The sequence below is a fragment of the Eufriesea mexicana genome, unplaced genomic scaffold (genome assembly GCF_001483705.2).
Source record: "Eufriesea mexicana isolate 0111107269 unplaced genomic scaffold, ASM148370v2 scaffold967, whole genome shotgun sequence".
NCBI lineage: Eukaryota > Metazoa > Arthropoda > Insecta > Hymenoptera > Apidae > Eufriesea > Eufriesea mexicana.
Genome location: NW_016909100.1, coordinates 86,801 through 114,499, shown reverse-complemented (window position 1 = coordinate 114,499; position 27,699 = coordinate 86,801). Strand labels below are relative to the sequence as shown.

The 27,699-nt window shown below is 54.7% G+C and overlaps 1 protein-coding gene across 1 annotated transcript in view; it reads right to left on the bottom strand.

Annotated features, from left to right (window-relative positions):
* LOC108547278 (uncharacterized) overlaps nt 1-27,699 on the bottom strand; it is a 295,432-nt gene that overhangs the window by 221,304 nt on the left and 46,429 nt on the right. The window contains exon 3 of the mRNA XM_017899726.1: nt 2,807-2,945. Within this exon, the coding sequence (XP_017755215.1) occupies nt 2,807-2,945 (139 nt within the window). The remainder of the gene's footprint in view (nt 1-2,806; nt 2,946-27,699) is intronic.

Genomic DNA, 27,699 nt, shown 5'->3' with positions numbered 1-27,699 from the left:
CCTCTCTCGGAAACGCGGCGTATCGATCACGGAAGAAAGTCAGCGGGAATTCAGAGAACCGGTTGCAACGAGGTTCCCGCTGGCAAATTACACGCGCTATCGATCGCGTATAGTTTCTCGCGTATCGCGTCTCATTTTCGCATCGGCGACTAGACTAAGCCTGTCGTCGTCTCGGATTTCTCGCGTCAGGCGTCGAAACTTCGATTCCACTTGTATTTTCCACGGGTACTTCCCGTCGCCGTCCTTTGTCGCGGCAATTTCCCTGCGAGTCGCATCTCCAACGAAGCTGGAAATTATTCCGACTCGCGACATCGTGTAAATACCCCGGGGAAAGCCGCCGAGCGATAAATTATTTTCCACCGTCGATCCGGCTTGGATACCGTCCGCGGATGTAGCTGGGCCCGGAAGGAAAGCCCCGGGAACGTCCACGGCAGTCGGATAGTCAGCAGAAACGATTTCGGAGAAAGTGACCGCGTTAACGACCGCCGGCTGACCACGACCGTCGTCCACCCCTTGGACGCGGTCCACGGTATGCGATGGCGCGCGGAACAGCTGCCGGCGATCCGGCACTGGTGAAAAGCGAACACGCGAAAACTAATTAGAAGCATCGGAGCGAGGCCCGTGAAAAATGCCTGTTCATCCATCTTTTCGCGAATCCCGGCGCTGATGTCGACAGGTAGGCACTCGACGCGCTGCCTTCGCGCTCCAGTCCACCGTTCCTTAATGGACCGCATCGAGTACCCGGCATACATCTCGACTGCGTCGATCGGTGCCCCGCTACTCGATGCTTTAATTTACGAGCTCGGTGTATCATCGCCGAGGCTACCGTAGAAATGGCGGCGCCGAGCGGCGACGGAAGTCGACCAGCGTACGCGCACTCCTCGAAACGAGTCCTCGCCGATCCGCGGACGATCGAATTGCCGATGGAACGATGATCCGGTTTCACGGGGTAATCTATCCTCGCAGCGGCCGATTATGCTAATAAAGCCGGCAGCGATAAGTAACGCGGAGCGATCGTAAATCCTGTCGGGGCTGGTGAACACGCGCGCGTACACGAGTGCAACGACAGTAGCGTAACCGCGAAACGGCCTCGACGTTGCGTACGTGCACGGGGCGCGTTTTCACCGATTCGACAAATACGCGGGGACACCGCGTGGCGGACGGCTAGGGGGGGGACGGACGGCGAGCAGGGTTCGTTATGTCGTGCGTGGCACGACGCCGATCATCGTCGCTCCGCTCGTCTCCTGACTCGTCACCGGTCGGGGTATGTGGCTGTACGAACCAGCGGGGGCGATCGTTTTACCATTGGATTTACCTCGATTTCGACGTTCGTCTTACAAAGTATCCACGCGGAACGACGAGCGGGGAATTGCTTTGACTCGGAATCCGTTGAAGGACGCGGAAACGAAAAGGAAAACGAGGCACGTACCCGAGAGGTCGGTGATTGGGAAGGAAACCGCAAATTCGAGTAGAAGGGCGGCGAATCGGCGGGAGGGCCGAACGGATACGCTCGATTACGCCACTGCGAGGTGCACGCAGGTGTGCGAGCTGGCAGGTCGAATTATCGACTCGGCGAGGCAGAGGGAAACGCGTGGAAGATGTTACGTAAGGTCGCGGCAAGGAGGAACCCACGGCTGGAAGAAAAGAGGCGGAGAAGAAGGAGAGATAGGCGGGGAAGGAGCGGAGGATGGGAGAGCAGGAAGGAAAAGAAAATAACGACTTGGCGCTGGGTCCCGGCGTTACGAAACGACTCGTCGTACCTGGCGCACCGATGATTGCTACCTCGCATGGGCTAATAACAGCCGCGATCGTAACCAAGGGTTATGTGGATCACGAGTTTGTTATTGGCTCGCTTAATGACTCGTCCACTCGTCGTCGTTCTGCTCGTCTGCGGCCGAGTCTGCCGCGCCAACGCGGATCTATCGCGCGATCGCCGAGGCAACGCCGTTCGTGGCGTGTTCAGCGCCCCGTGATCCGAATATATCGCGCAAAAACTGGACAAGGGCGAAGAGGAATTTCGATAACCGTCCGCGAACCGGTTCCACGCGATAATTCCACCGTTCCGCTCCGGCGTAAAGGGGACCGATCGCGCGGTGTCGGGACGTAAACTTTTCATCGAGATTTCCAGCGCGAACCTCTTCTCGAGGAAACTCGTCGCGGGGGAGAGGAAGGACGTGGGGGAGAAATAACGGTCCAAGCACGCGTTTTACAAGGTGCACGAGTGCGATTAGACGTCTCTGACAGCGCATCTCGAGCAAGCGTATATCTTAATCCCCGGGACCTGTTCGAGACTCCGCGACGACCAGTCTAGTCGCTGGATTTTAACGAGAAGCACGGCCGACGAGTTTTATTCCACCGATATTCCCAACGCCTACTACTCCTTATTATTTCTAACTGGCTATGAGAACGGCGTTCCACGAACGGGGAATGGCGGTTGGTACACGTGACGCGCGGTATACCTTGCAGCGACACGGGGAATTTCGCCATTCTGTCAAAGTTTGCCACCGAGACACGAAAGAAGCGGAAGAAGAAGGAAAAGAAGGAAAAACCGGCAGAGAGTTTGGTAATTTAATTCTGCCGCGAGGTGGATAGTTGCGGCAAAGGAAAATTATGGGAAAAACTAGCGGTGTCTACGTTGCAGGTTTCCCGTGGACGAACTAATTTGTTGTCCGGTTGAAATTACAGCTAAGCGCGTGTCCGCGCGTCACGAGGGATAATCGATCTGCCTGGACGGGAACGTGAGAACGTTAGGCACCGGTATCATCGTCTAACGTGCCGTATAATCACTGCATTTATATTCACTCACCATCGATATTAGACGAGGATTGATCCACGCCTGCTGCATGTTATCGTCGAGATACCGCTTGGCTATCCGGGCGATGTTTTCGTGCGGCTCTTTCCTCTGAGCTGGCACCGCGGCCGGGGCGTCGACGTTTGCATTGTTTCTGAAACAAACCCGTCAACGCGTCACAGTGAGCATCGCGTCCAACGTTTCTGGGAACGTGTCGGCCGCACGAGCGGATCGTGGGCGTGATTACGCCCCGATGACAGCGATCGGAACGTTTCTCTTTCGAGACGGACGCATCGGTCGCTCCGGGGCGACGCATTAACATAAACGTTGGATGGACCGGTGCGTAAATCGTGCTCGTAATTAAACCTATTATTAGACCGGTCTTGGCCGAGTAAAGAGATCCCCGTCTATTAGGCGACACGCGATAATTCTCCGCGGGAGCAAATATTTCGCGAAACCGTAGAGTTGCCGCGCGTCATCCCGGCGCGACTTCTCGTCACCGAGCTCGAATCACGTTCCAAAATGCAATTCCAACCCTTGCCTCGTCACGTTCGCCCCCCTACCCCCTCCGAGTCGTGGAAAGTTTGGCCAACTCCGTAGATGAGTATTCAGTTTTCCGACCACAGGGGATTCTCGCCTCTATCTCGAATATTCCGCGTCTACTCTCGCCGCCTGGCCATGGTTAAATTCTTCTTGTAACGAGTTTTATTACGCCGCCGTCTCCGTGGTTGGAAACGACGACGCTCGCACGTGGCATCGATCATACGCATCGATACCGTCCGTCCGCGAATTCGCAACGATGGATCGACACGGCCGGGGCCACGTATCAACGAGATAAACGGGACGCGTATTAACGAGAGGATGCCGCGATCGATGCTTTGGAATCTCGCCGGTGACAAACTGGCGGGCCAGTGGCATTCTCCGGTCTATCTTGGCAAACGCTATTATTTACTTGGATGAGTTATTAACGCGAACGACGTTTGACGGAGAACAGCAATCCGCGCGCGGGACCGCGCTGTGGGCCAGCAGGGCACCAAATTAACGGTCTCCTGCTCGCCGGCAATGCATCAAACCGAATCTATTGTGCGACCGCCACACCATCACCACCGTCACCGACCATCGCCGATGCCAGATTGCACGTCGCGCCTATTGCACGCTGAAACAGTTCGCAATTAGGAGACCGACAACAATACGGATCGCGCCACCGCCAGATCATTACGTTCCGCATGGTTATCGTTCGCGATACCTTGATTGGTTTCATCCGGAATCCACGGATCAACGGATCAACCGTGCTGCCACCTTCGACTAATCTCGCCCGTACCTTGCACTGGTTACGAACCCCTTACGGGTTCGCGAATCGGCTGGACGTGTACGATTAAAATTATACACCGTAGGTTGGAAAACGCGGATCGTAAACGCGGCAAAGTAAACTTCGCGCGGCGAAGATCCGACTAAACAAACTGGAAATGTAAATGAACGGACGGAATCGGCGTAAATAAACAAACCGGAATCACGGGCGAGTAAAGCGGGAACAAATAAATAAACGAATCGAATTTATTAATCGTTTCTCAAGGTACGCGAGTTTACGGTTCCAGTTTACCGGTCTTTCCCGCTTATTAATACGCTCGCGGGTTTACCGCGCTTTTCCATCCGCGGCTTCTTTCCTATTATCCTGTTCCGTCGGACAGGAATTTCGCGCTCGTGGAACTCGTTACCGCGTGCGCCCCGGCTGCCGACCGATAGCGGTGTATCAAAATTTCCATCTGTTGTCCGTCCCGACGAATATTAAACGACGCGCGATGGATCCGCGTTGAGCACGTACAATACAATGGTCAGGTATGAATAATCGCGTACGCGCGTATACAAATGTTGCGAAACGGGCATTCTGCATTCAATACGGAATTCGCCCGGCGCGCACGGGCTTTACCGACGGCTTTATACGCTGCCAGGATATCGCGTAAGTGAATTACGAGAGTTTATCGTGACTCTGCGGTCCCGTGTCCGCCGCCGTCGGGGCACAGCTGCCGCCTCTAGGCCCTCCGTTAAATTACGCCCGAGATGCCTAGAAACCGAGGAAATTATCGACCCGTCCACGGATCGACGCCCAGGCGTCTTCGAGCAACCCTGTCGCCGATCATTCCAGCCCCGGGAGTTCGGCGACAGTTTCCCGGCACCGCGTTTCCAGCACGGCCGTCGAGCCCAGAGATTCGTCGGCCAACGGGTATCCCTCTTAACGAGACCTCGAAAGGACTAAATAAATAATTCGCGACAAGGGGTAGCCGAGCGATCCACCCTCGCGTCCGCTCTTTTCACCGCGTCGCGCGAGTCCCGCTTTGATCTCCACGGCTCCAAGCTTACGCGCGATGTTCTCCGACAGCCGACGGATTCGTCCTTTGTCGTTCGCCAGTTTTACCTTGCCCGTGTGTCCAATGGCACTTGTGCTAATTATCTTCCCGTGAACGCGACTCCGCCTATGCATGTACTCCACGCGCGCAACCCTTTTGCTCGAGCGCGCCGCGGCATCCAGTGTGGGAGTTGATAATGCGACGAGAAAGAGTAGCCATCTGCGAATGAACGACGAGAAAGAGGGAACACGGCGAGGGTGCGCGACCGTGACGGCGGATCCCGACCACGAGAAGAGATCGAGCAACGGATAATCTTCCAGGGGTTTACGAAAACCCGCGGGACCCACGGTAAATCTCCGCCGACCACGCGTTTTCGTTCCACTCGCGATCGCCACAGGTGCGTCCTCTTGTACGTCAGATGCCGGACTTTCTCACGGAAATTCACGCGTCCCTGGACCAAGGATCTCGCGACCGGAGTTCCACCGGCGCGAGGAAGCCAAGCCGAAGATAATGGATCGACGTCGGTGGTTGAAGGGGGTGGGTTTCCTAGCGGAGGAAATCGGCCGATCGCGCCCGGGCGTCGATAAAAGTCGAGCACGCTAGGCGTTTTATTCGCCGGGCAGGGGGAATAATGATAAAAAGGAGGCCCGGGCAAATTTCGGGCTCGGCTATAATTCATCCTGTCACGGGCGCAGTCGAATCGGCAGCCCGCGCGGATTCTCGTGGCAGATTTTACGATCTTCCGCGCGATAAACTCGATAGTTTAACGGGTACTCTGGTTCACTACCTGTCCGCGCAGCGTCGTTAAGGCAACAGGCAGCCACTAACGCAGCAGGTGAGTGCAGTACCCCGCTCGGTTTTACGGTGATTTTGGTACCCGAGAAATCTATAAACGCTGATCGATGTTTCGGAAAGAATTAAGGAATAACGATCGCCCCGTTTCGCCGGGGCAGCGGCTTTTACCGATCATCCATCCTTAATTTACGTTCCCAAATCTCGCATTAAATAGGATTCCACGAGCGCACCCGAGAGAACTCTCACCCCGCCGAGATACTCGAAGTCGCGCAAGGAGAAAAGAAAAGAAAGAATCTTCTAGGTACCGGTTCGTGCCGATTTTTCGCCACCGATAAAACCACGATCTCCCAGGTAGATCCCGTTGCCAGGGAGAACCGTAAATCCGCGTATTTAGTGGGAATAAAATCGATTCCTAGGAGGCTTCGGGGGTATCGGCTTAACCGGTTGTTTGCAGACAAGCGACGCGAACATCGGATCCCGTAGTTAGGTTTATAACGTACGATCACGGGGACGCCTAATGGCTTCGTGGACGAGCATTCGCGACGAAATGTCTATTTCTCTGGGACTGGTCTCCGAGCGTCACGCTAACCCTCGGCTACCGTGCAGATTCGATAGATCGCGCGGTTCTTTACGAATATCGAATTATGCGCGAACGGAATCCGTTTCGTTGACGGTACCACTCGCGTTCGCGTATCTGCTCGCGATCGTCGCGACAAGGGTTGGCGGGTGAAACGAATACGCTCGGGAACTCGCGAGCCATCGGATCCGTGCAGAACCCATCCGAGAACGAATTCCGCGATAACCGTTCGATAGCTGCACGTGCGTGGCGGCGTGCGTGAGTCGGCCGGCGCGTGCATGCGTGCGTGTTATCGAGGCATCTCTCCGCCGGTGCGTTTCACGGCGAACTAGCAGCAGGCAACCCCGGTTTTCGCGGTAATTCGAGCCGTGCAGGCAAACGCTTCGAGACAAGTACCCGACATGCGCGATATGTAAATTGGCGGGGCGCATTCGGCGCAACAACGTTGCTAGCCGAGTCTATCGCGGAACCAGCTCCTCGCTAGCTCGCAGCCGGCTCGCGGGGAGCGTATTAATCGGCCCTGCCGGCGTATTCGCGTAAACGATCCGCCGATTACGCGAGGGACCGCGCGCTGCTACGCGCCGCGTAATGCTCGGTAATGCGCGGTTTCGAACGCGAGATCCCCATCGAAGAGGTTCTCTAGCTCGTGAGACGAGCGCCGCGGAAGTCCGTTCAACCGATATCGCGGCACGAACGCCGCGCCAACGCTGCCCCGATCCTCGAGATCTCGCGACTCCGCCTCGGAGCTCGTTCGCACGTTCCCGATCCCAGCTATTACCCTCTAACGAGACCACTTTCTTTCGTCGCTTCTTCCAACCTTCTTCCAACCCTCTCCACGGCTTCCGTAGCCCCCTCGAACCTCTTTCTCTTCGCCAAGCGACGAATCTCGCTCGAAGAATTCGAAACGGATCGGTCGAAACGGTTCGGAAATTCACCGAAAGACTGGAATATTTGTTCGAATACTTGTTATTTCCGGTTACCGATTCGAGCAACGGCTGTTTGATCGGGCGATTGCGGGATAACGGTGCGTGAAGATAGCCTGCTCGCGTTGCGTCTAGACGCTATCTCGCGCCGGGAGAAAGAGGTCGGATCGGGTCGCTGTCAATCGAATATCTAAACGATATCGTTTCCGGCGATTGGTCGTGCGCGAGCTTCTCATAGCCGTCGGACAATCGTTGGCATTGAACCCAGGTAAAGTCCAGAACGAAATCGTTAAGCGATAGCATCCGAGCGATCTCGCGGTGCGTGGTCGTCGGTGCCTTTGTGAGATAAGACGGGTCGTAAATCCGTTAAGAGCCGCGATATCGATCTGCCATTGGACGAACCGTGCTCGCCTATACGATACAATCGGGTCCAGTCGTCAAACATATATCCTTCTCCCTGCCGCCCCGTCCTTCTGTCTCGTATCAGTGGCGTATTCATCGCACGAACCGGCAAGACCCGACGTAAGTCACGATAGAAATAACTCGGCATTGGTATTCCTCGCAGTGGAACACGCTAACGTTTCGCGTACACCGGAGAGAGTCCCGTCGGTATCGTATCTCGTTCGACGAACAACGGGACGTCGAATCCTCGGTATAGCCGGAGTAGCGTTACGGCGTTTCTTGCCCTCGCGTACTCCATAGATCGCCCTCCCTCGCGTACTCTCGCAACCTCCCCCATGTCTATTCTCTCTTTCTCTTTTTCTTACCGTTTCTCCGCGCGCGTTACGTCGACGCGATTTCCAAGAGGTGGTTATACGCGGCCAAGGAGGAGGCAAAGACCGTCGGGCAAAGACTCCATGAAAACTAAACGAAGGGTGCAGCGGAAGGTAAGCGCGGCGAATGATAAATAGACTATCGGATCGTATCGGCACGCCAGCAGCCCCTAGGCTTCTCAACCATCCACTCTCTCTCTCTCTCTCTCTCTCTCTCTCTCTCCTCGACTTGGCTTTCTCCACCCTTTCCACCACCCTTCGCTGTATCGCTTCGCTTTCTTCTTTTCCTTTTTCTTTTTCCGTCTGCCACACGTCGCGCACCCCCGTATCGGAGAAATATCTGTAATATCCGAGCATCGTGCTCTCGCGCCTGTAAGTAGGTACTCGCAGCCTCCGTGGTTGGTAGCACCGTTGCCCATCGATGATAACGATAATCGCCCGGGATACCCCATTCTCTTTTTATCTCGTACCACCATTCCCCATCGAGTTATATTTCTCTTCCGCTCCCACCAGGCTCATCGCCCGGTTTCCTTCGCATTCTTTTTACACCAAACGGCCAAGACACTTTTGCACCGGTTTACGCCCGTAAACAGCGCCCAACCGCTCCTCTTTCGACCGACACCCTCGCTCGACCTACCCTCCGCGTCGTTCCTCCGCTCGACCAGGGATCATCTCCTCCCGTACGAAGAATTCAGCCGGCCGCGTTGGACAGGGTAAAACTCGAGGACGACAACGACAGCGTCGATGACGAGACCGAAGTTTATCCCCGATCAAAGAGGAGCCTCTCCGCTCGGAGGACCGTGCGTGTCGCGTTAAGTCGGGAAGCAAATAGCGCCGAAAAACGTAATCCGCTGTTCCGGGACGCGATAATAGAGCGGAAACCGTTTCCGTTTTATCATCGGTGTGCCCCGCCGCTGTGGATCTCGCGCCGAGTCGCTGCGGAGCCGGAGCGAACGCGAGGGAAAAAGAAGTGGATCCGGACGCAGACGGTACAAAAGAACCGTCGAATTTATTCGTTCGGATTGATTCTCCTCGTTGGGCCGTGGTACGGAGAAAAAAGGTGCGAGACCACGGTCGGAGACGAGACGAAGAAACCGCTTCTTTTATTCCGCGTATCGTTAGGACTTACGTGGTCGTTCGGGGAGTTCGCGAAACGAGATTTAGCCGGTTCCGGGGGTGATTTGTGGCCCATTGTTCTCCAGCGAGCCGGTAGCCGAAGCAACGACTGGTCCGTGGGAGGGCCAACCGAGAGGGACCCCTAGTAAAAACTCCGCTATCGAACTAATGGCCATTGATTTACCCGCTGCTGGCTGCGAAACGCGGTCCGCCGGTCCTCGGACCGCAACGGTTTTTGCAGCTCTGCGCCGCGTTTACCCACGTCGACACCACATAAGTCTGGATCGAAGACAATCCCGTACACTTGTTAGGGCGGTCGCGAGACGCGTCCTCGCGAGGCTTTATCCCCGTTTGTCGGGAACAGCTGTTAAATCACTGCTCGGGCTTAGCTCGGGAACAAGTTGTTTCGGCAGGTGGAACGCTCCACCGTTCGAGCTATCGACGAATCCACTCCGGGCCGGACCGATCCTCGAGGAACATCGGTTGCCATTGTCGTTTTAACCGTAATTAAAGTCCGTTCAGTTCAGTCGTCGACGAATCGTAGATTTCACCGGTCGGCCGGCGTTTCTTCCTTTTCTCAGCCAGTCTCTCGATCTTCTCTCCGGGAGCAGAGACTTAAAGACGACGGAGGACATAATAAAACGATTAACTCGATTCCTGCGAAGTCGGGCCAACACAATGGAGCAGTTAAGGCAACTCTGCTCTCCGTTCCGCATTATTTATTCCATTAGCGGAGGGCACCGTCCACGGCGATCCCCTTTTCTTTTATCTGCATATCGTCCGTGAGTCTAGGGGGCTGTGTACACGGGCCTGTGCTCGGTCCCGTGCAATCGCCGCGTCGCGTTCGTCGAAACGCGTCATCGGATCATTGGATCGTCGTCGTGGTCGTCGCGAGATAACTCGCGTTTCCACGATGGATCGGCGTGAAATCTACCCCGCGCGCGATGGCCGGCGACGTAAAGAGGGCCCAAGAGAGCTCGCCCCCTCTCGCTGCTCTCCAGGAGCACCCCGCACCTCGGCGAGCCTCGGATGGCATCCTTTGACATTTTATCTGAACGAGCTCGGAACGCCCGGTGGAGCCCGGCGTTAATTAAGGCGCGGCCGTTAATTGACGGACAAATCCAGTCAGGAGCCACCGGGATAAATATAGACATCCGATAGAGACGCGGATCGCATTGTTCGGTGACTCGTCGGCTGTCGAACGACCGCTTCCCGTGGAGAAAGATAATCAATCCCCACGGCTATTCCACTCGTCCGCGTTGTATCTGCCGTCCTATCGACGTGGAAATTAAATTAATCCTTCTCGCGCCGCTGACCTGTATCGCGACCCAAGATACCTCTCTTCCTCCCTCTCTCTCTCTCACTCTCTCTCTCTCCCTCTTTCTCCATCTCCCTCGTCCTCTCCGTTTATGCCTTTCACGGATGAACCCCGATGCCCGTTAAAGAACGAGCGATAGAGGCGCGATACGCCGTGGCTTTAAACGCAACTTTTGCCGGCGTGTAATCTCTCCGACTAAATTATTAGATTATCCTTCGATTCATTTATCATTGCGAGAGAGCCACGGGCTTTTGTACGTCTCTCGCGTAATTCTCCCTCGATGATTCTCTCCCACACCGCGCCGCTCCTTTCCACGTATTCCACGCGTACACGTACAGCGGCGCGCAGGCATGCGTCTCTTCTTACGAACCCGGGCATACTTTACGTTAAGTATGTGCTCAGACAATATATATATACATCGACGCTTATTTTGCTCGATCTCCTCGAGACAGCGTGCCGTACATTCCAGCGGATACCTATCAGGATTTCCATCCATACGCATCTCGTAAAAGTGGCTTCTCCACCCCCGGCCTGGAACGCGGGATTTCGAGCCCCTAGCAGCGAACCAGAACAGGCGCCACCCTAGGCGCGATATTATGATAATACACTTATATTCATATGCAATAGGCTTTTCTTGGTAGGAGCGCGGACGGCGAGGGCAACGAACGCGTCCTCGGCCTACAAGCCGTAATGTAATTCGATCGACGCTTTAGCCTCGAGATGATGGAACGATGGATCGAAATTGACGGCGAACGGCTGAGTGACAGTGGTTAAGAGCTAGACAAAGAGGGACAAGGCGTCGGATCCGAGGCGCGCGGTGCACGCGGAAGACGTCGATCGTCTCCGCGGGATTTCTCGATTAATTGCTCGCTAATTCGGTTAATCACGGCGAGAGCTGCGAATACCGTTCCACGCCTTTGACGTCTCGCGAGATCCGAGTCCCGGAGTCGACGGCTCGCCGGAAAATTTCCGCACGCGGGTTTCCAGGTACTTCCAAATATCGTTACCGGCAGGGTATCGGAACAGGGGATAATACGAAGTTAACGAGCCTCGGATCTTCTACTCCGGGATAAACTCGGACGCGTGACGAGACTTTCGATGCGTCACGCGGCCGATATTCTAATGGCGGAGCTCTTGTAAAGCCGCGTAGTAACGATTCGCCTTAATGACACGGTCACGGTAAATCTACGTCGTCTGAACGACTCTGCTTCCCTCTTCCCATCTGCTCCGACAGCGTGGATCCTCCTCGACTATCCGCTTCGAGGGACTGCTTTTTTCTGCTTACGTAACGCTTCATAAGCAGCGGGAAGGGAGCGATACGATTTCTGTTCTCCTTCGCGTGGAAAGTTTCGAAAGATATCGGGTCCCGACCCTTTGTCCGACCGGATCAGATGAATCTCGAAGCTGGAAAATGGTTTTCTCTTAAAGGGTGGCCGAGCCACTGGCCGAGAAGACGTTAACGCTCGCCGACAACTACTTTTCTCGTCGTTTTCCTCCCCGTTACCCAGGATTCTCGTTCGCGGACCCGCAGCACCGTGTCGGCAGCGGAAAAAGGACCAAGGGCTCTAAAGGATCCCGAGACGGATTTCTCGATATTACCTCCTTTTCTTATTCGTCCCGCTTCGCGCGTATCAGCGAGTCGGTGAAACCGCGCGCGGCTGTTTAAAGAGGAAAAACGCAACACCGTCGTGCCCCGAAATAGGAAGTTCAAGGGTACGCGCGAGTCGAGGCGGCGGCAAAGTTGCGGGATAAATAAAAGGGGGTACGGCGAGTGGCGATAAACAAACGCGCAGCGACTAGACGGCTGTGTACGAATGTTTAGCAGCCACCCCACGGATGCGGGCGCCCGGGTGTTCGCGCGTTTTGCCCCATCGCACTCCGAGGATCCCGTAAGTGCGTTGTCTTGTCCTCCAATAGCGACTTAGGCGCAACATTTCGTTACGTCGTTTGGACGAATTCACCCTCTTGGCCGTAACTACTGCCACCCATAAAGCTGGATGACGATCGTAACGATACAACCACGTGGACACGCTCGACGAAGCGCTTTGTCTGTGTCGCGAAATTCGTGTACGAAACGGAGGGAAATGACGTTTAAAATTTGGTTAAAAGTATGCAGAATCGTAGACTAAATTTCGGAACACGGTAAACGTCGCGAGATCGAACTATGAGGACCATGGGTTCCACGACGGTGATGATGACGGTCCACAAGGGGGGACGTTTCCTTTTTCTACCTTCGTCGTACGATTCCAACCCGATCATAGTTCACGCCGATTTCTAGTCCAGTACCGCGAACGTGGACCGGGCTAAACAGCACTCGCGAAGAACGCCATTTGGACAATCGGGTTACGCGTTTCTTCTGGTACAATTAATATCAGCCCGACGCTGTCTGCCTGCGAGAATACGAGTGCAAGAATACGAATATGGTTTATGAGGGAGTTTATGAAAATGTTCGCCGCAGGAGGCGTGGAAACCAGAGGCAAAAGCACCGACACAGAGACCCCGAGGGCGGCCGTTGTCGTATCCTCCTCTGTTCCTTTCTCGCAGGTGACGCAGCCACCGCCGCACCCTCGGGAGCCCGCGTGTGTCGTTGCCAGATATTACCGCATAATTTTAGGATATTTCACTCGAGCGTCGGATTTCGGCCGGTCGACGAGTACCTTGGCGCGCGATCGTTACACCACCGCGGAAGAACCAGGGAAACGACGAGTTTTCCCGAAACATCCAGAGATTCGAGGTCTCTGGACCGCGAAGTCGCTGTCTGGATCCCACTTTTCGGACATCGCGCGATAACGATAGATCATTCGCGAACGCGTTACAACGACCCGCCCCCCGCGGCGAGCAAGACATTTTGGCCGTTCATAAAAGAAGCACCCAAACGCGAAGAGAGCACGGGGTGTTCATCGATTATCGAATATCGGGCGGACAAATCGAAACTGTACCGACCGTGAAGGTTGTCGTGTATCGCGTAGCTCGACGGGGTACCGCTTGCAGGACAATGCCGCGGAATGTGTCGGCGCGACACCTCGGTGTCGTAAATGGCGGCCAGCGATACGGATCTAAAAACGCGCGTTATTTCTCGCAGCCGCTCGCGCCGTCCATTGTACGATGACAAATCGAGCATCAGCCGGCCACGAGCCGCTTATCCATCAACATCAGACCGAAACCCGCATTCCGCGGCCAGACATTCCACCTGAATTGATCCGCGCGTTAACGTTACGTCTATACCGATGAGGCCGGACGCCTTCGGGGACCCCGCGACATCCGGTCAAATCTCCGCTCCAAATGACGATCGCGCCACTGTCGAACAAGATTTACGGCTTCGATCCGACCGTAAACCGACTGCTCTAACAACCTGCACGATTTTTCTTCCAACACCGGTATTTTTCTTCCCTCCCGTCGCGTCGTCGTCCGTCCTGACAACGAGTGTCCCGTTTGGCGTCGTCTTCGAGACCCAACGGGACCAACTCCGCGGGCCACGTTCTCTCTGCCAAAGGATATTCTCGGGAACACGATCATCGATCATCGCGTTGGACGGGGATCATCGTCGCGTCGTTAGGTTCGGTGGAGATCGCGAGAACGTACTCTCGCCTCGCGCGGTGAAACGCGTTCCATCCGGGGGAGAAGAAAAATCCCGGGGGGCGGGGGGAATTAACGCATTCAATTGTTTGTGCACGTCGCTCTCGTCCGATCGCTCGTGCGGAAGCAGGCTCGGCTCTATGCCCTCTTCTGCCTCTCTCACCCTCGCCGGGCCTCTGTTGCGCCATGTACGCCGAGTACGTGGATGAGGACACGCCACGGAGCTCGAGATCCTCATCCCGTGGAACGCGTCTGTCGTACACGATACCTCGCTGAGCTGACACAATGCACGCGCCTCTTCGGTACGTTCGCTCGTCTCTCTTCATCCTCTCGTCCTGCCGCGTCACGACTCTTTCGCGTCGCGCGGTTTCTCGCCTTTCCGTTTTATCATCGGTGTGCCCCGCCGCTGTGGATCTCGCGCCGAGTCGCTGCGGAGCCGGAGCGAACGCGAGGGAAAAAGAAGTGGATCCGGACGCAGACGGTACAAAAGAACCGTCGAATTTATTCGTTCGGATTGATTCTCCTCGTTGGGCCGTGGTACGGAGAAAAAAGGTGCGAGACCACGGTCGGAGACGAGACGAAGAAACCGCTTCTTTTATTCCGCGTATCGTTAGGACTTACGTGGTCGTTCGGGGAGTTCGCGAAACGAGATTTAGCCGGTTCCGGGGGTGATTTGTGGCCCATTGTTCTCCAGCGAGCCGGTAGCCGAAGCAACGACTGGTCCGTGGGAGGGCCAACCGAGAGGGACCCCTAGTAAAAACTCCGCTATCGAACTAATGGCCATTGATTTACCCGCTGCTGGCTGCGAAACGCGGTCCGCCGGTCCTCGGACCGCAACGGTTTTTGCAGCTCTGCGCCGCGTTTACCCACGTCGACACCACATAAGTCTGGATCGAAGACAATCCCGTACACTTGTTAGGGCGGTCGCGAGACGCGTCCTCGCGAGGCTTTATCCCCGTTTGTCGGGAACAGCTGTTAAATCACTGCTCGGGCTTAGCTCGGGAACAAGTTGTTTCGGCAGGTGGAACGCTCCACCGTTCGAGCTATCGACGAATCCACTCCGGGCCGGACCGATCCTCGAGGAACATCGGTTGCCATTGTCGTTTTAACCGTAATTAAAGTCCGTTCAGTTCAGTCGTCGACGAATCGTAGATTTCACCGGTCGGCCGGCGTTTCTTCCTTTTCTCAGCCAGTCTCTCGATCTTCTCTCCGGGAGCAGAGACTTAAAGACGACGGAGGACATAATAAAACGATTAACTCGATTCCTGCGAAGTCGGGCCAACACAATGGAGCAGTTAAGGCAACTCTGCTCTCCGTTCCGCATTATTTATTCCATTAGCGGAGGGCACCGTCCACGGCGATCCCCTTTTCTTTTATCTGCATATCGTCCGTGAGTCTAGGGGGCTGTGTACACGGGCCTGTGCTCGGTCCCGTGCAATCGCCGCGTCGCGTTCGTCGAAACGCGTCATCGGATCATTGGATCGTCGTCGTGGTCGTCGCGAGATAACTCGCGTTTCCACGATGGATCGGCGTGAAATCTACCCCGCGCGCGATGGCCGGCGACGTAAAGAGGGCCCAAGAGAGCTCGCCCCCTCTCGCTGCTCTCCAGGAGCACCCCGCACCTCGGCGAGCCTCGGATGGCATCCTTTGACATTTTATCTGAACGAGCTCGGAACGCCCGGTGGAGCCCGGCGTTAATTAAGGCGCGGCCGTTAATTGACGGACAAATCCAGTCAGGAGCCACCGGGATAAATATAGACATCCGATAGAGACGCGGATCGCATTGTTCGGTGACTCGTCGGCTGTCGAACGACCGCTTCCCGTGGAGAAAGATAATCAATCCCCACGGCTATTCCACTCGTCCGCGTTGTATCTGCCGTCCTATCGACGTGGAAATTAAATTAATCCTTCTCGCGCCGCTGACCTGTATCGCGACCCAAGATACCTCTCTTCCTCCCTCTCTCTCTCTCACTCTCTCTCTCTCCCTCTTTCTCCATCTCCCTCGTCCTCTCCGTTTATGCCTTTCACGGATGAACCCCGATGCCCGTTAAAGAACGAGCGATAGAGGCGCGATACGCCGTGGCTTTAAACGCAACTTTTGCCGGCGTGTAATCTCTCCGACTAAATTATTAGATTATCCTTCGATTCATTTATCATTGCGAGAGAGCCACGGGCTTTTGTACGTCTCTCGCGTAATTCTCCCTCGATGATTCTCTCCCACACCGCGCCGCTCCTTTCCACGTATTCCACGCGTACACGTACAGCGGCGCGCAGGCATGCGTCTCTTCTTACGAACCCGGGCATACTTTACGTTAAGTATGTGCTCAGACAATATATATATACATCGACGCTTATTTTGCTCGATCTCCTCGAGACAGCGTGCCGTACATTCCAGCGGATACCTATCAGGATTTCCATCCATACGCATCTCGTAAAAGTGGCTTCTCCACCCCCGGCCTGGAACGCGGGATTTCGAGCCCCTAGCAGCGAACCAGAACAGGCGCCACCCTAGGCGCGATATTATGATAATACACTTATATTCATATGCAATAGGCTTTTCTTGGTAGGAGCGCGGACGGCGAGGGCAACGAACGCGTCCTCGGCCTACAAGCCGTAATGTAATTCGATCGACGCTTTAGCCTCGAGATGATGGAACGATGGATCGAAATTGACGGCGAACGGCTGAGTGACAGTGGTTAAGAGCTAGACAAAGAGGGACAAGGCGTCGGATCCGAGGCGCGCGGTGCACGCGGAAGACGTCGATCGTCTCCGCGGGATTTCTCGATTAATTGCTCGCTAATTCGGTTAATCACGGCGAGAGCTGCGAATACCGTTCCACGCCTTTGACGTCTCGCGAGATCCGAGTCCCGGAGTCGACGGCTCGCCGGAAAATTTCCGCACGCGGGTTTCCAGGTACTTCCAAATATCGTTACCGGCAGGGTATCGGAACAGGGGATAATACGAAGTTAACGAGCCTCGGATCTTCTACTCCGGGATAAACTCGGACGCGTGACGAGACTTTCGATGCGTCACGCGGCCGATATTCTAATGGCGGAGCTCTTGTAAAGCCGCGTAGTAACGATTCGCCTTAATGACACGGTCACGGTAAATCTACGTCGTCTGAACGACTCTGCTTCCCTCTTCCCATCTGCTCCGACAGCGTGGATCCTCCTCGACTATCCGCTTCGAGGGACTGCTTTTTTCTGCTTACGTAACGCTTCATAAGCAGCGGGAAGGGAGCGATACGATTTCTGTTCTCCTTCGCGTGGAAAGTTTCGAAAGATATCGGGTCCCGACCCTTTGTCCGACCGGATCAGATGAATCTCGAAGCTGGAAAATGGTTTTCTCTTAAAGGGTGGCCGAGCCACTGGCCGAGAAGACGTTAACGCTCGCCGACAACTACTTTTCTCGTCGTTTTCCTCCCCGTTACCCAGGATTCTCGTTCGCGGACCCGCAGCACCGTGTCGGCAGCGGAAAAAGGACCAAGGGCTCTAAAGGATCCCGAGACGGATTTCTCGATATTACCTCCTTTTCTTATTCGTCCCGCTTCGCGCGTATCAGCGAGTCGGTGAAACCGCGCGCGGCTGTTTAAAGAGGAAAAACGCAACACCGTCGTGCCCCGAAATAGGAAGTTCAAGGGTACGCGCGAGTCGAGGCGGCGGCAAAGTTGCGGGATAAATAAAAGGGGGTACGGCGAGTGGCGATAAACAAACGCGCAGCGACTAGACGGCTGTGTACGAATGTTTAGCAGCCACCCCACGGATGCGGGCGCCCGGGTGTTCGCGCGTTTTGCCCCATCGCACTCCGAGGATCCCGTAAGTGCGTTGTCTTGTCCTCCAATAGCGACTTAGGCGCAACATTTCGTTACGTCGTTTGGACGAATTCACCCTCTTGGCCGTAACTACTGCCACCCATAAAGCTGGATGACGATCGTAACGATACAACCACGTGGACACGCTCGACGAAGCGCTTTGTCTGTGTCGCGAAATTCGTGTACGAAACGGAGGGAAATGACGTTTAAAATTTGGTTAAAAGTATGCAGAATCGTAGACTAAATTTCGGAACACGGTAAACGTCGCGAGATCGAACTATGAGGACCATGGGTTCCACGACGGTGATGATGACGGTCCACAAGGGGGGACGTTTCCTTTTTCTACCTTCGTCGTACGATTCCAACCCGATCATAGTTCACGCCGATTTCTAGTCCAGTACCGCGAACGTGGACCGGGCTAAACAGCACTCGCGAAGAACGCCATTTGGACAATCGGGTTACGCGTTTCTTCTGGTACAATTAATATCAGCCCGACGCTGTCTGCCTGCGAGAATACGAGTGCAAGAATACGAATATGGTTTATGAGGGAGTTTATGAAAATGTTCGCCGCAGGAGGCGTGGAAACCAGAGGCAAAAGCACCGACACAGAGACCCCGAGGGCGGCCGTTGTCGTATCCTCCTCTGTTCCTTTCTCGCAGGTGACGCAGCCACCGCCGCACCCTCGGGAGCCCGCGTGTGTCGTTGCCAGATATTACCGCATAATTTTAGGATATTTCACTCGAGCGTCGGATTTCGGCCGGTCGACGAGTACCTTGGCGCGCGATCGTTACACCACCGCGGAAGAACCAGGGAAACGACGAGTTTTCCCGAAACATCCAGAGATTCGAGGTCTCTGGACCGCGAAGTCGCTGTCTGGATCCCACTTTTCGGACATCGCGCGATAACGATAGATCATTCGCGAACGCGTTACAACGACCCGCCCCCCGCGGCGAGCAAGACATTTTGGCCGTTCATAAAAGAAGCACCCAAACGCGAAGAGAGCACGGGGTGTTCATCGATTATCGAATATCGGGCGGACAAATCGAAACTGTACCGACCGTGAAGGTTGTCGTGTATCGCGTAGCTCGACGGGGTACCGCTTGCAGGACAATGCCGCGGAATGTGTCGGCGCGACACCTCGGTGTCGTAAATGGCGGCCAGCGATACGGATCTAAAAACGCGCGTTATTTCTCGCAGCCGCTCGCGCCGTCCATTGTACGATGACAAATCGAGCATCAGCCGGCCACGAGCCGCTTATCCATCAACATCAGACCGAAACCCGCATTCCGCGGCCAGACATTCCACCTGAATTGATCCGCGCGTTAACGTTACGTCTATACCGATGAGGCCGGACGCCTTCGGGGACCCCGCGACATCCGGTCAAATCTCCGCTCCAAATGACGATCGCGCCACTGTCGAACAAGATTTACGGCTTCGATCCGACCGTAAACCGACTGCTCTAACAACCTGCACGATTTTTCTTCCAACACCGGTATTTTTCTTCCCTCCCGTCGCGTCGTCGTCCGTCCTGACAACGAGTGTCCCGTTTGGCGTCGTCTTCGAGACCCAACGGGACCAACTCCGCGGGCCACGTTCTCTCTGCCAAAGGATATTCTCGGGAACACGATCATCGATCATCGCGTTGGACGGGGATCATCGTCGCGTCGTTAGGTTCGGTGGAGATCGCGAGAACGTACTCTCGCCTCGCGCGGTGAAACGCGTTCCATCCGGGGGAGAAGAAAAATCCCGGGGGGCGGGGGGAATTAACGCATTCAATTGTTTGTGCACGTCGCTCTCGTCCGATCGCTCGTGCGGAAGCAGGCTCGGCTCTATGCCCTCTTCTGCCTCTCTCACCCTCGCCGGGCCTCTGTTGCGCCATGTACGCCGAGTACGTGGATGAGGACACGCCACGGAGCTCGAGATCCTCATCCCGTGGAACGCGTCTGTCGTACACGATACCTCGCTGAGCTGACACAATGCACGCGCCTCTTCGGTACGTTCGCTCGTCTCTCTTCATCCTCTCGTCCTGCCGCGTCACGACTCTTTCGCGTCGCGCGGTTTCTCGCCTAAATCTCTGCGTCCGTGGCTGCGGGTCTTCGCCTCGGAGACGATCGCGCGTGGATCGAGCCACGCGGAGAAACTCTTTATCGGTCGTCGTCGTCGTCGTAGTCGTGGTTGTCGTGGTGGACGTCGACGGGGCCGATAAAGGATAGGTCGAGGAGCGTAAATTACGAATCGGTTTTACGGATCGACGGTACCGCGAGACGATTGCGCCACGCGCGTAGCCTTTACGATAATTTACCGTTTATTTACTCGGCTGTAGTCTCGCCGGCGATAAATATCCGGCAAAGGATCGCGAGTGGCGATTTTATTGTGGCCGATCGAGGGACACCGGATCGTCGGTTCCCACATGGCCGCGTGGAAGGTCGGCCGCGGCGGCCCCCGGGTTGGGGAAAGAACCAACGGGTAACAATGTAAGGGCCGCGATTCAGAAGACATTTCGAAACGGCTCGTTTGACGCCGATAAAATAATGAACAAACGCGCGTTTGTCATCGCGGCGACAGGTATCCGGCTGGCGAAACCGAGTTGCGAGCCGAGATAAGAATAATTTACCGTGGAGAATGCTTAAAAGCGCGAGCATTATCTCCGCGTGTAAACTACGCAACGGAGTGTGCCTCTCACGTGCACGCGATTATTTCTCGCTACGCGGAAACGGTTAAAGACAATATCGCGAAAATATGGCCATTGTGTGTACCCGAGCGAGAGTACCTGGCGAGACATCGGGGACCCCACCTGACAGATCGATACGTTATCGCGGGTCCAGCGTCGAATCGGAAGTGTAGACAGAGAGAGAGAGAGAGAGAGAGAGAGAGAGAGAGAGAGAGAGAGAGAGCGTACGCGTACTCCGCGTAACTCGAGTACGAAAAATCGTGACCGATTTATGGCGCGCGGTTCGTTACGAAATCGGATGGCGGCGTTGAAATATGGTGTCGGTCCGCGTAACCTGCAATTTGCCCGGTAAAACTGTATCGCGTTTATTATCCGGATAAATAGCGGAGAACGCGAGATGTTCCATAGTCCCCCCCGTGTACAGGTATCTTTTCGAGAGCTCGAGTACCTATCGTTAACTCGATCCGCGTCGTTGTCCCTGACAATTTCATTTGCTCCGTTATCTGCCGACCTATCGTTCGGGACATTCGTTACGCGTTCGTTAAAAGATGTAACCGAGCGTTGCGGCCGATAATGAACCAGACACTCTGGGATCGAAACGAATGGTAGCGGATAAGCCGCGTGCGTTGGGCTATTTGTTGCTACAACGCAACTGCGCGTCGCTCGTTAGGATACCGGGTTATCCCCCGTGTCGTTGATCCAGTTTTCACGCTCGCGCGATACCGCGCCGATCCAGAAGAACAAAACGAGAAGGCGGCGATAAATACGGCGAAAGCCGATCCGGCGAATATTTCTGCCGATCTTGCCGATACGGTGGCGTAACGAATCCCGTCCGCTCGCTGGAATTTATTTCCATCGGGAAAGTCGATGGTCCGCCAAATAAATCACGCAATTTTACAATGCGTTACGCGTTGCCGCGCGTGTCGACGGACACGGTGTTGCGGCAATCATCACACCTACACCTTATCGTCCGTGATCGAGCGGACGGTGAAATCGATGAAAGAGGAGGAGAAAAAAGGAAAGAAATATCTACACGCGACGATAAGCTAGACATTTTTACTCGCGGTCGTCTCGAGTCCCACGGTCGAAACAATGCCGGATCATCGCGACGTCCACCATGAACCGGATAATCCAGTGATGCACGTTCGCCACCCACATGTACACCCACCGAGTTAAGTAAACGCGGGCAAACGTAGCGCCGATTATTCATAGGGGATCGGTTGCGTCGGGACGCGACTAACTCGTCGATTTCATCGGTGGCCCTGTACGTGACCCGTGCTCCACGAATTATTCGTTCCCGGTGGACCCAGAGGATCCGCGGTTGCCTCGGCCACCCACGCGTGCGGATTTCTCGTCGTTGCTCACCGCGGTCGCTGCAACGTGGCGGATAGGGATGGTAATTTACCGTCATTATAGATAACTAAGACGGGCTGCGCGCGTCAATGGCGGGATTTCGCTGAATTTCGCAGTCGCGTGTACCGGTCGTGGAAATAAACAGCCGATTTTAACGATGGTCGGAAATCGCGCGCGTTTCCCGAGCCGCGCGTGGTCGTACGCCCGGTAACTCTGGACGATCGCGATGTCAAAAGGAAGAGAAAAGGGAGGAGAGGTTAAGGGAAGGAAGAGGTGTTCCTCGGTATCGCGTGTAAGAATCGCGAGAGAGACGTAACAATCGTTACGATGTCGAAACGGAAGGAAGTGATTATCGAGACACGCGGAAGAAGGAGCACGGGTGTTTTAAAGGCTGCGAGAGATTGGAGCGTCGGCGTCCCGAGGGGTGATTACGCCGGGGCGGCGACGCTGGGCGCTCTTGCCGTGTAATTAACATCGTTAAAACATGGATATTAAATAAATTATAAATAATTATGTTCGACGGCGTTAACGACCATCCTAGCCCACAGCGGTGACGCTGCTCCGCTCGGCTACATTTACGTTATCGATTGCAACGTCGAACAGCAGTTCGCGCGTCTCCACTTCTGTCTCTACTCGGATCCTCGGTTAAGGTCTCGGCGAATATTTATTCCGATATATTCTCCCCCACGGAGCCACCAAGTCGCGAATAAAATCTGCCACGTTTAATCGGGAGTTAACGAGCGACGCGCGCGCGCGGTTTTCGATCGCCGTGAAATCGGATAAACGGCCATCGCTGTTTTTACCGGGTCGCCCGGAAATCTGGAATTCGACGCGGGCTCGTCGGCGAGATATCTCGTCGTAAAGCTAGTTGCGACGTGCTTCCGCGGAATTAACGTCGATAAAAAGCTACGAGCCGTTTTATAACCTTCGCTTGCGCTATAAAAAGGAGAGGAGAGAGAGAGAGAGAGAGAGAGAGAGAGAGAGAGAGAGAGAAAATACACGTTCGCGGGTATCACTCGACGACGACGAAGGCACTTAACGCGCGCGCGAAAGTCAGCCGCGCGTCGCGTCTCTATGTCCCCGCCGCATCTACCCTACGCGTGTGTTCGTGGATGTTTCGAAAGGAATTATCATAATCCCCGTAGCAGCGCGACACGCGGCGTCGATTCGCGCGAGCGTCGGTAAAAAGAATCTCCGTTCGTTGGACCGGCGCTCGTAAGCTCGCACCACCGAGAGAGAGACCGATCATAATCGTAGGAACTCTAAAAGCCGGTAATGGCTCAATAACGGGACCCGGTGGAGAGAGCGTACCGGTTTCTAATCTGGGAAAAAGATTAGACAGCGGAGAAACAAGCCGAGATCTGTCGGATGGCAACTGCCAATCGGAATATCTCGATCGGCCATTATAATTCAAATGGCTCCATTAAATGTATTCACGCGCTATTAGAGCCGGCGCGGATTTTCTCGCCTCTAACGGCCCGTTTTCTCGCGATTGGCCTCTGCGAGGATGTCGAGCGACGAAGTGCACCATATCGATCCTCGCCTTAACGCCGTTTCCATTAGGTTAACGACCCTACCGCCTGATAAACTATTCACCATGCGGATAATTGCAACGCGATTCCGCAGCGCGCTTCGGCTATCGTCTGCCAGTCGTTTCGAGAGTAACTACCGAACGCAGATTGAGAGTCATAAATTCGCGTTCCTCCGCGACCACGTCTCCGCCGAGGCGTCCATCAACGCCTCGTCGAGCCTCTCGTAATTTCTCATCGATGCCTAACGCGCCGCTGTCGATTGCCGACCACGGTTCCGATGGCGTCGATAAAAAGACAACCGCTGTTTTACAGCGGTACCCCCATTACGATCAGGCAATCCGACCACGACGCGAATAGCTGGATCGCTGAGGCCACCGGTTGTCCCGTGAATAGCGAGAGGATCCGCTCTTCGACTCTCTTCTAGTAGTATCGGGATTATACTGGAAGAGCACGAGGATCGGAGCTAAACGCGAGCAGCGTCCACGAAGGTCGGACGCGGAGTGGACGCGACAGCCGGGGGTCCCCGGCAGCTAGCACCGCTAGCCGAGGGTCGAAGAGATTCAGCTGGTATTACCCCGCAACCGTAGGGTGGCGCCCACCAACGGAGACGCCTGGAAGCAGCGGGCGTCCCGACGTCGATGGTTCCCGGGTTTGCCACCAGATCGAGATAGGACTCCGCTTCTAATCGCGACACGAGGTACACGTACACGTCCACTCGCGCCGCGTGCCGATAAAACAGGATCGTTGATCCGGCTATAAATCTCCGATCGATTCAATTATGCTAATCACGGCAAAATAAGTTGCACAACGACCACGATGTCGGAGATCTCAATACCGACAGCTTGTCGCGTATAAATCTTCCGGGTTTTTCAACGCGATCGATCCAGTCCGCGATAACGTTGCGAAAAGAACCAAGCGATATCCATGGGAAACCCTTGCTCGCTCGAGAATCTAAATAAGTTTGCCGCACCGTGAACACTTGGCCACGGCATCGAGAGCCTCGAGGACAGCGGACCAGAGGCGGAGAACAGGCGCGGAGCGTGCCATTGAGGTTATTTCGCGTGCGGAAAGAAGAGCGGCGGCGGGCCACCGCGTGGATGACGCGAGTGGATACGAGGATATCCTGGTCCGGATAAGCGAAGAGGGGGGCCAGGGGACGGAGAAGCGTGGAACGGAAAGAGAGAAACGTTCTCTTTAACCAGCAGCCACTTTAACCAACTTAACCGTCGCTGACTCGTTATAGCATAACGGTTCGACAGTCGACAAAGGTGCGAGATCGCGCCAATCGAAGCGACGTCCTCGATTATCACGCGTTCACAGCTTTCTAAAGCCCCGAAAAGCGCGACAGAGGGTGTGCGACGAGTGAACCGAAGGAGAGAACGGGGCGGCGGAGAAAAAAAGAGTACAGAAGGGGTGAAATCGGCGACCCTGTCGATCCGCAGAGATTGGAGGCTCGTAACGAGGGTGCACGGCGGGATCGCGCAGCATCTGTCAAACAGTGTCTTTCAGAGAGAAAAAGGAAAAAAGGAAAAAAAGAAAATATAGATAAAGGAAATGGAAAAAATAGTAGGTCTCAAAGGTTTCAAGCACGCGCGCGTATCGCCATTCCTGATACTCTGCTTTTTCATCCCCTATCATTCACCCCTTAATTTGCCACCAAATACAGGGAAATAAAGCGTCGGACGATTAAAATTTCGAAATTACACGGCCACTCGCGAAACTTTTCCCTCGCTGCTCGATGCTGCTACTACCCCGTTTACTACCACCGTGGAATATTTTTACCCGGTATTACGCGGCAATTATCGAGGACCAGCGGATCGATGTATCGAGCGAGATGCAACGAAAACCGACAAATATTACGCGTGTCAAATTAGTCGAGAGCCGAGCAACGTTGATCGAAATACTCGGTCTGTTATGGCGGCCTATCAAAGTCGACTAGTGCGAGTGACAATCGAACGACACGCACCGACAGACGAAAAATCCGAAAAGAGACGTGCCAACGGGTGCTCGGATTGGTTTACCTGCAATGCTATTTTTACGACAGGTACGCAACCGGTGCGTAAGCGTAGCAAACGAGAAAGAGAGATCGAGGGAGAGAGAGAGAGAGAGAGAGAGAGAGATGGAAAGAGAAAGCGAGAATGCGTACGGAGTTCGCCAGCGAACATTATATACGTGGCTTGGCACCCCTTTTGCCGCTCGCGAACACAATGAGCGGCTTTGTTGAAAATTTCTGCGGGCTTTTGACCCCGGTTTTCCGCGTACACCCACCCTGGGCTCTCGCCATTTTCGCCCGTGCATTTCGTTCCCCGATACCCCTCCGATCGGCTCATACGCCACTGAGTCCCCATAGGAAGATTCCCGTTCCCCATTCGACGCCGATCCCGTGAAATCCGGCTCATTAAATCGCTTGACGTATTTCGAGGATGGCGCGTTCGCACGCGCTTCCAGCTTCCATCAAAGGCGTCCTGCACGCGCGTCTATTGCTCTCCTTTCGACGTCGTGCTGCCGATGCGTTTGCCCGCGCGTCGAGAAATCAAATCCTCGCCCCATCCAGACCACCCCCTCTCCCCGTTGCGATAACGAATATATTAAATGTAAACAGATTAGGGGCGACTTTACGGTGGCAAATTCTTTGCCAACCCCACGATAACTCTCGAACCCTCGAGTGTGTTAGATGAGCCGTTAGCAGCGAGGAAGGATCGCGGAGCAACGAGACGATGGTACACGCGGATTGCGAGACGAGGTAAATTATTCGAGGAACGTCGTCACCGGCCGGACTGAAATTATTTATAAAACGGACCGGCTGCCGAGCTCGCTTTATCGCCGCTAATGAGCCCGTAAGCCCTCGAGGAAACAAGTAAATCGTTGATGCAATTATGGTATCGGGCCCTGTGAAAAACAAATCTCGTTAAAAGTAAGCGGGGAAAGTGGAGTCTATTAGAAGCGAGCGGTCGAGGTATCGTCCAGGAGAGCGCCGAACGGATAAAACGCGATGACCATGGGGTCGGGCGGGGGTGGATCATATACAAACGAACAAAGATCGGATACAAATAGAGAGACTCTTTTCCAGATTAACCTTACATAACGAGCAAAGCTTACGAGCGACTGCATTCGCGAGTAAGATCGATACTGCCAGATATACCGCCGTTTTGATTCCCAGTTGTGCTTGCTTTTGCCACGCGCCGCGCGTTCCTCTTTATCTCCTTTCGGAACGCACACGCGTCCCAACGATCGCACTCGAAGAAATGAATACGCGCCTGCTCGATCCTCGGACAGAACGAGCGAGCGAGCGAAAGCGCTTTGATCCTTTGACGCGGGAGAAGAACGCTTTGCGGGCTGGCCAGTGCGAGTTTAAGTTCCGTCCCACTTGTCACGGTAAATAGTAATAAACGTGGCCCCCGTATCGGTTCATTAACGAACTGGCAGACTAACTTTTTCCCAGCCAGGTAATATCCGAGCGAAACGACCGACCTGAACGCAGCAGCGCCTTCTGACTGAGTCAAAAGCCGTATCTATAAACACTTTGCGCCAGTTTACCTGTTTTCATCGATACCATTGCAACCATCCGCTGCATCGTCGTCTCTCTCCCTCTCTCTCTCTCTCTCTCTCTCTCTCTCTCTCTGCATTTGATCAAGAACCCGCGATAATTTAAAATCGTCGTTACGATTTTAACGTAGACATTCGACTCTGAATGATGGATGATTCACGATCGAAAATACCCGCTGGATCGAAGATCCGGAGAATTCGGATCCGGTACCCGAGGATGGAATCTTCCACCCCCATTAGATACCCGCAGTAGCATCGCGAGCCACTTCCGAGCCACGTCGAGTTTCGTGGCAGTAGACATAGTTAGGTCGGTTTTACAACGTAAGCGGACGCGCATAGTTAACTGGCCGTTTTGATTTGACGATACAGGTGGAATTTCGCGATTCGCATCGGCGATTCTTCGTGCAACGAGACGCTCGCGTCTACCGAGCATCCCGACCACCCCGAGACCGAGCTTCCATTGCTCGTTCGAACTATGCTAAATACCGCCTAATGAATCCCTCCATACGGGTAGCTCTCTTTGATACAAAGCTTCTCTCTGCTTTATATAAAGCGGCTGCGAACTATTTGCC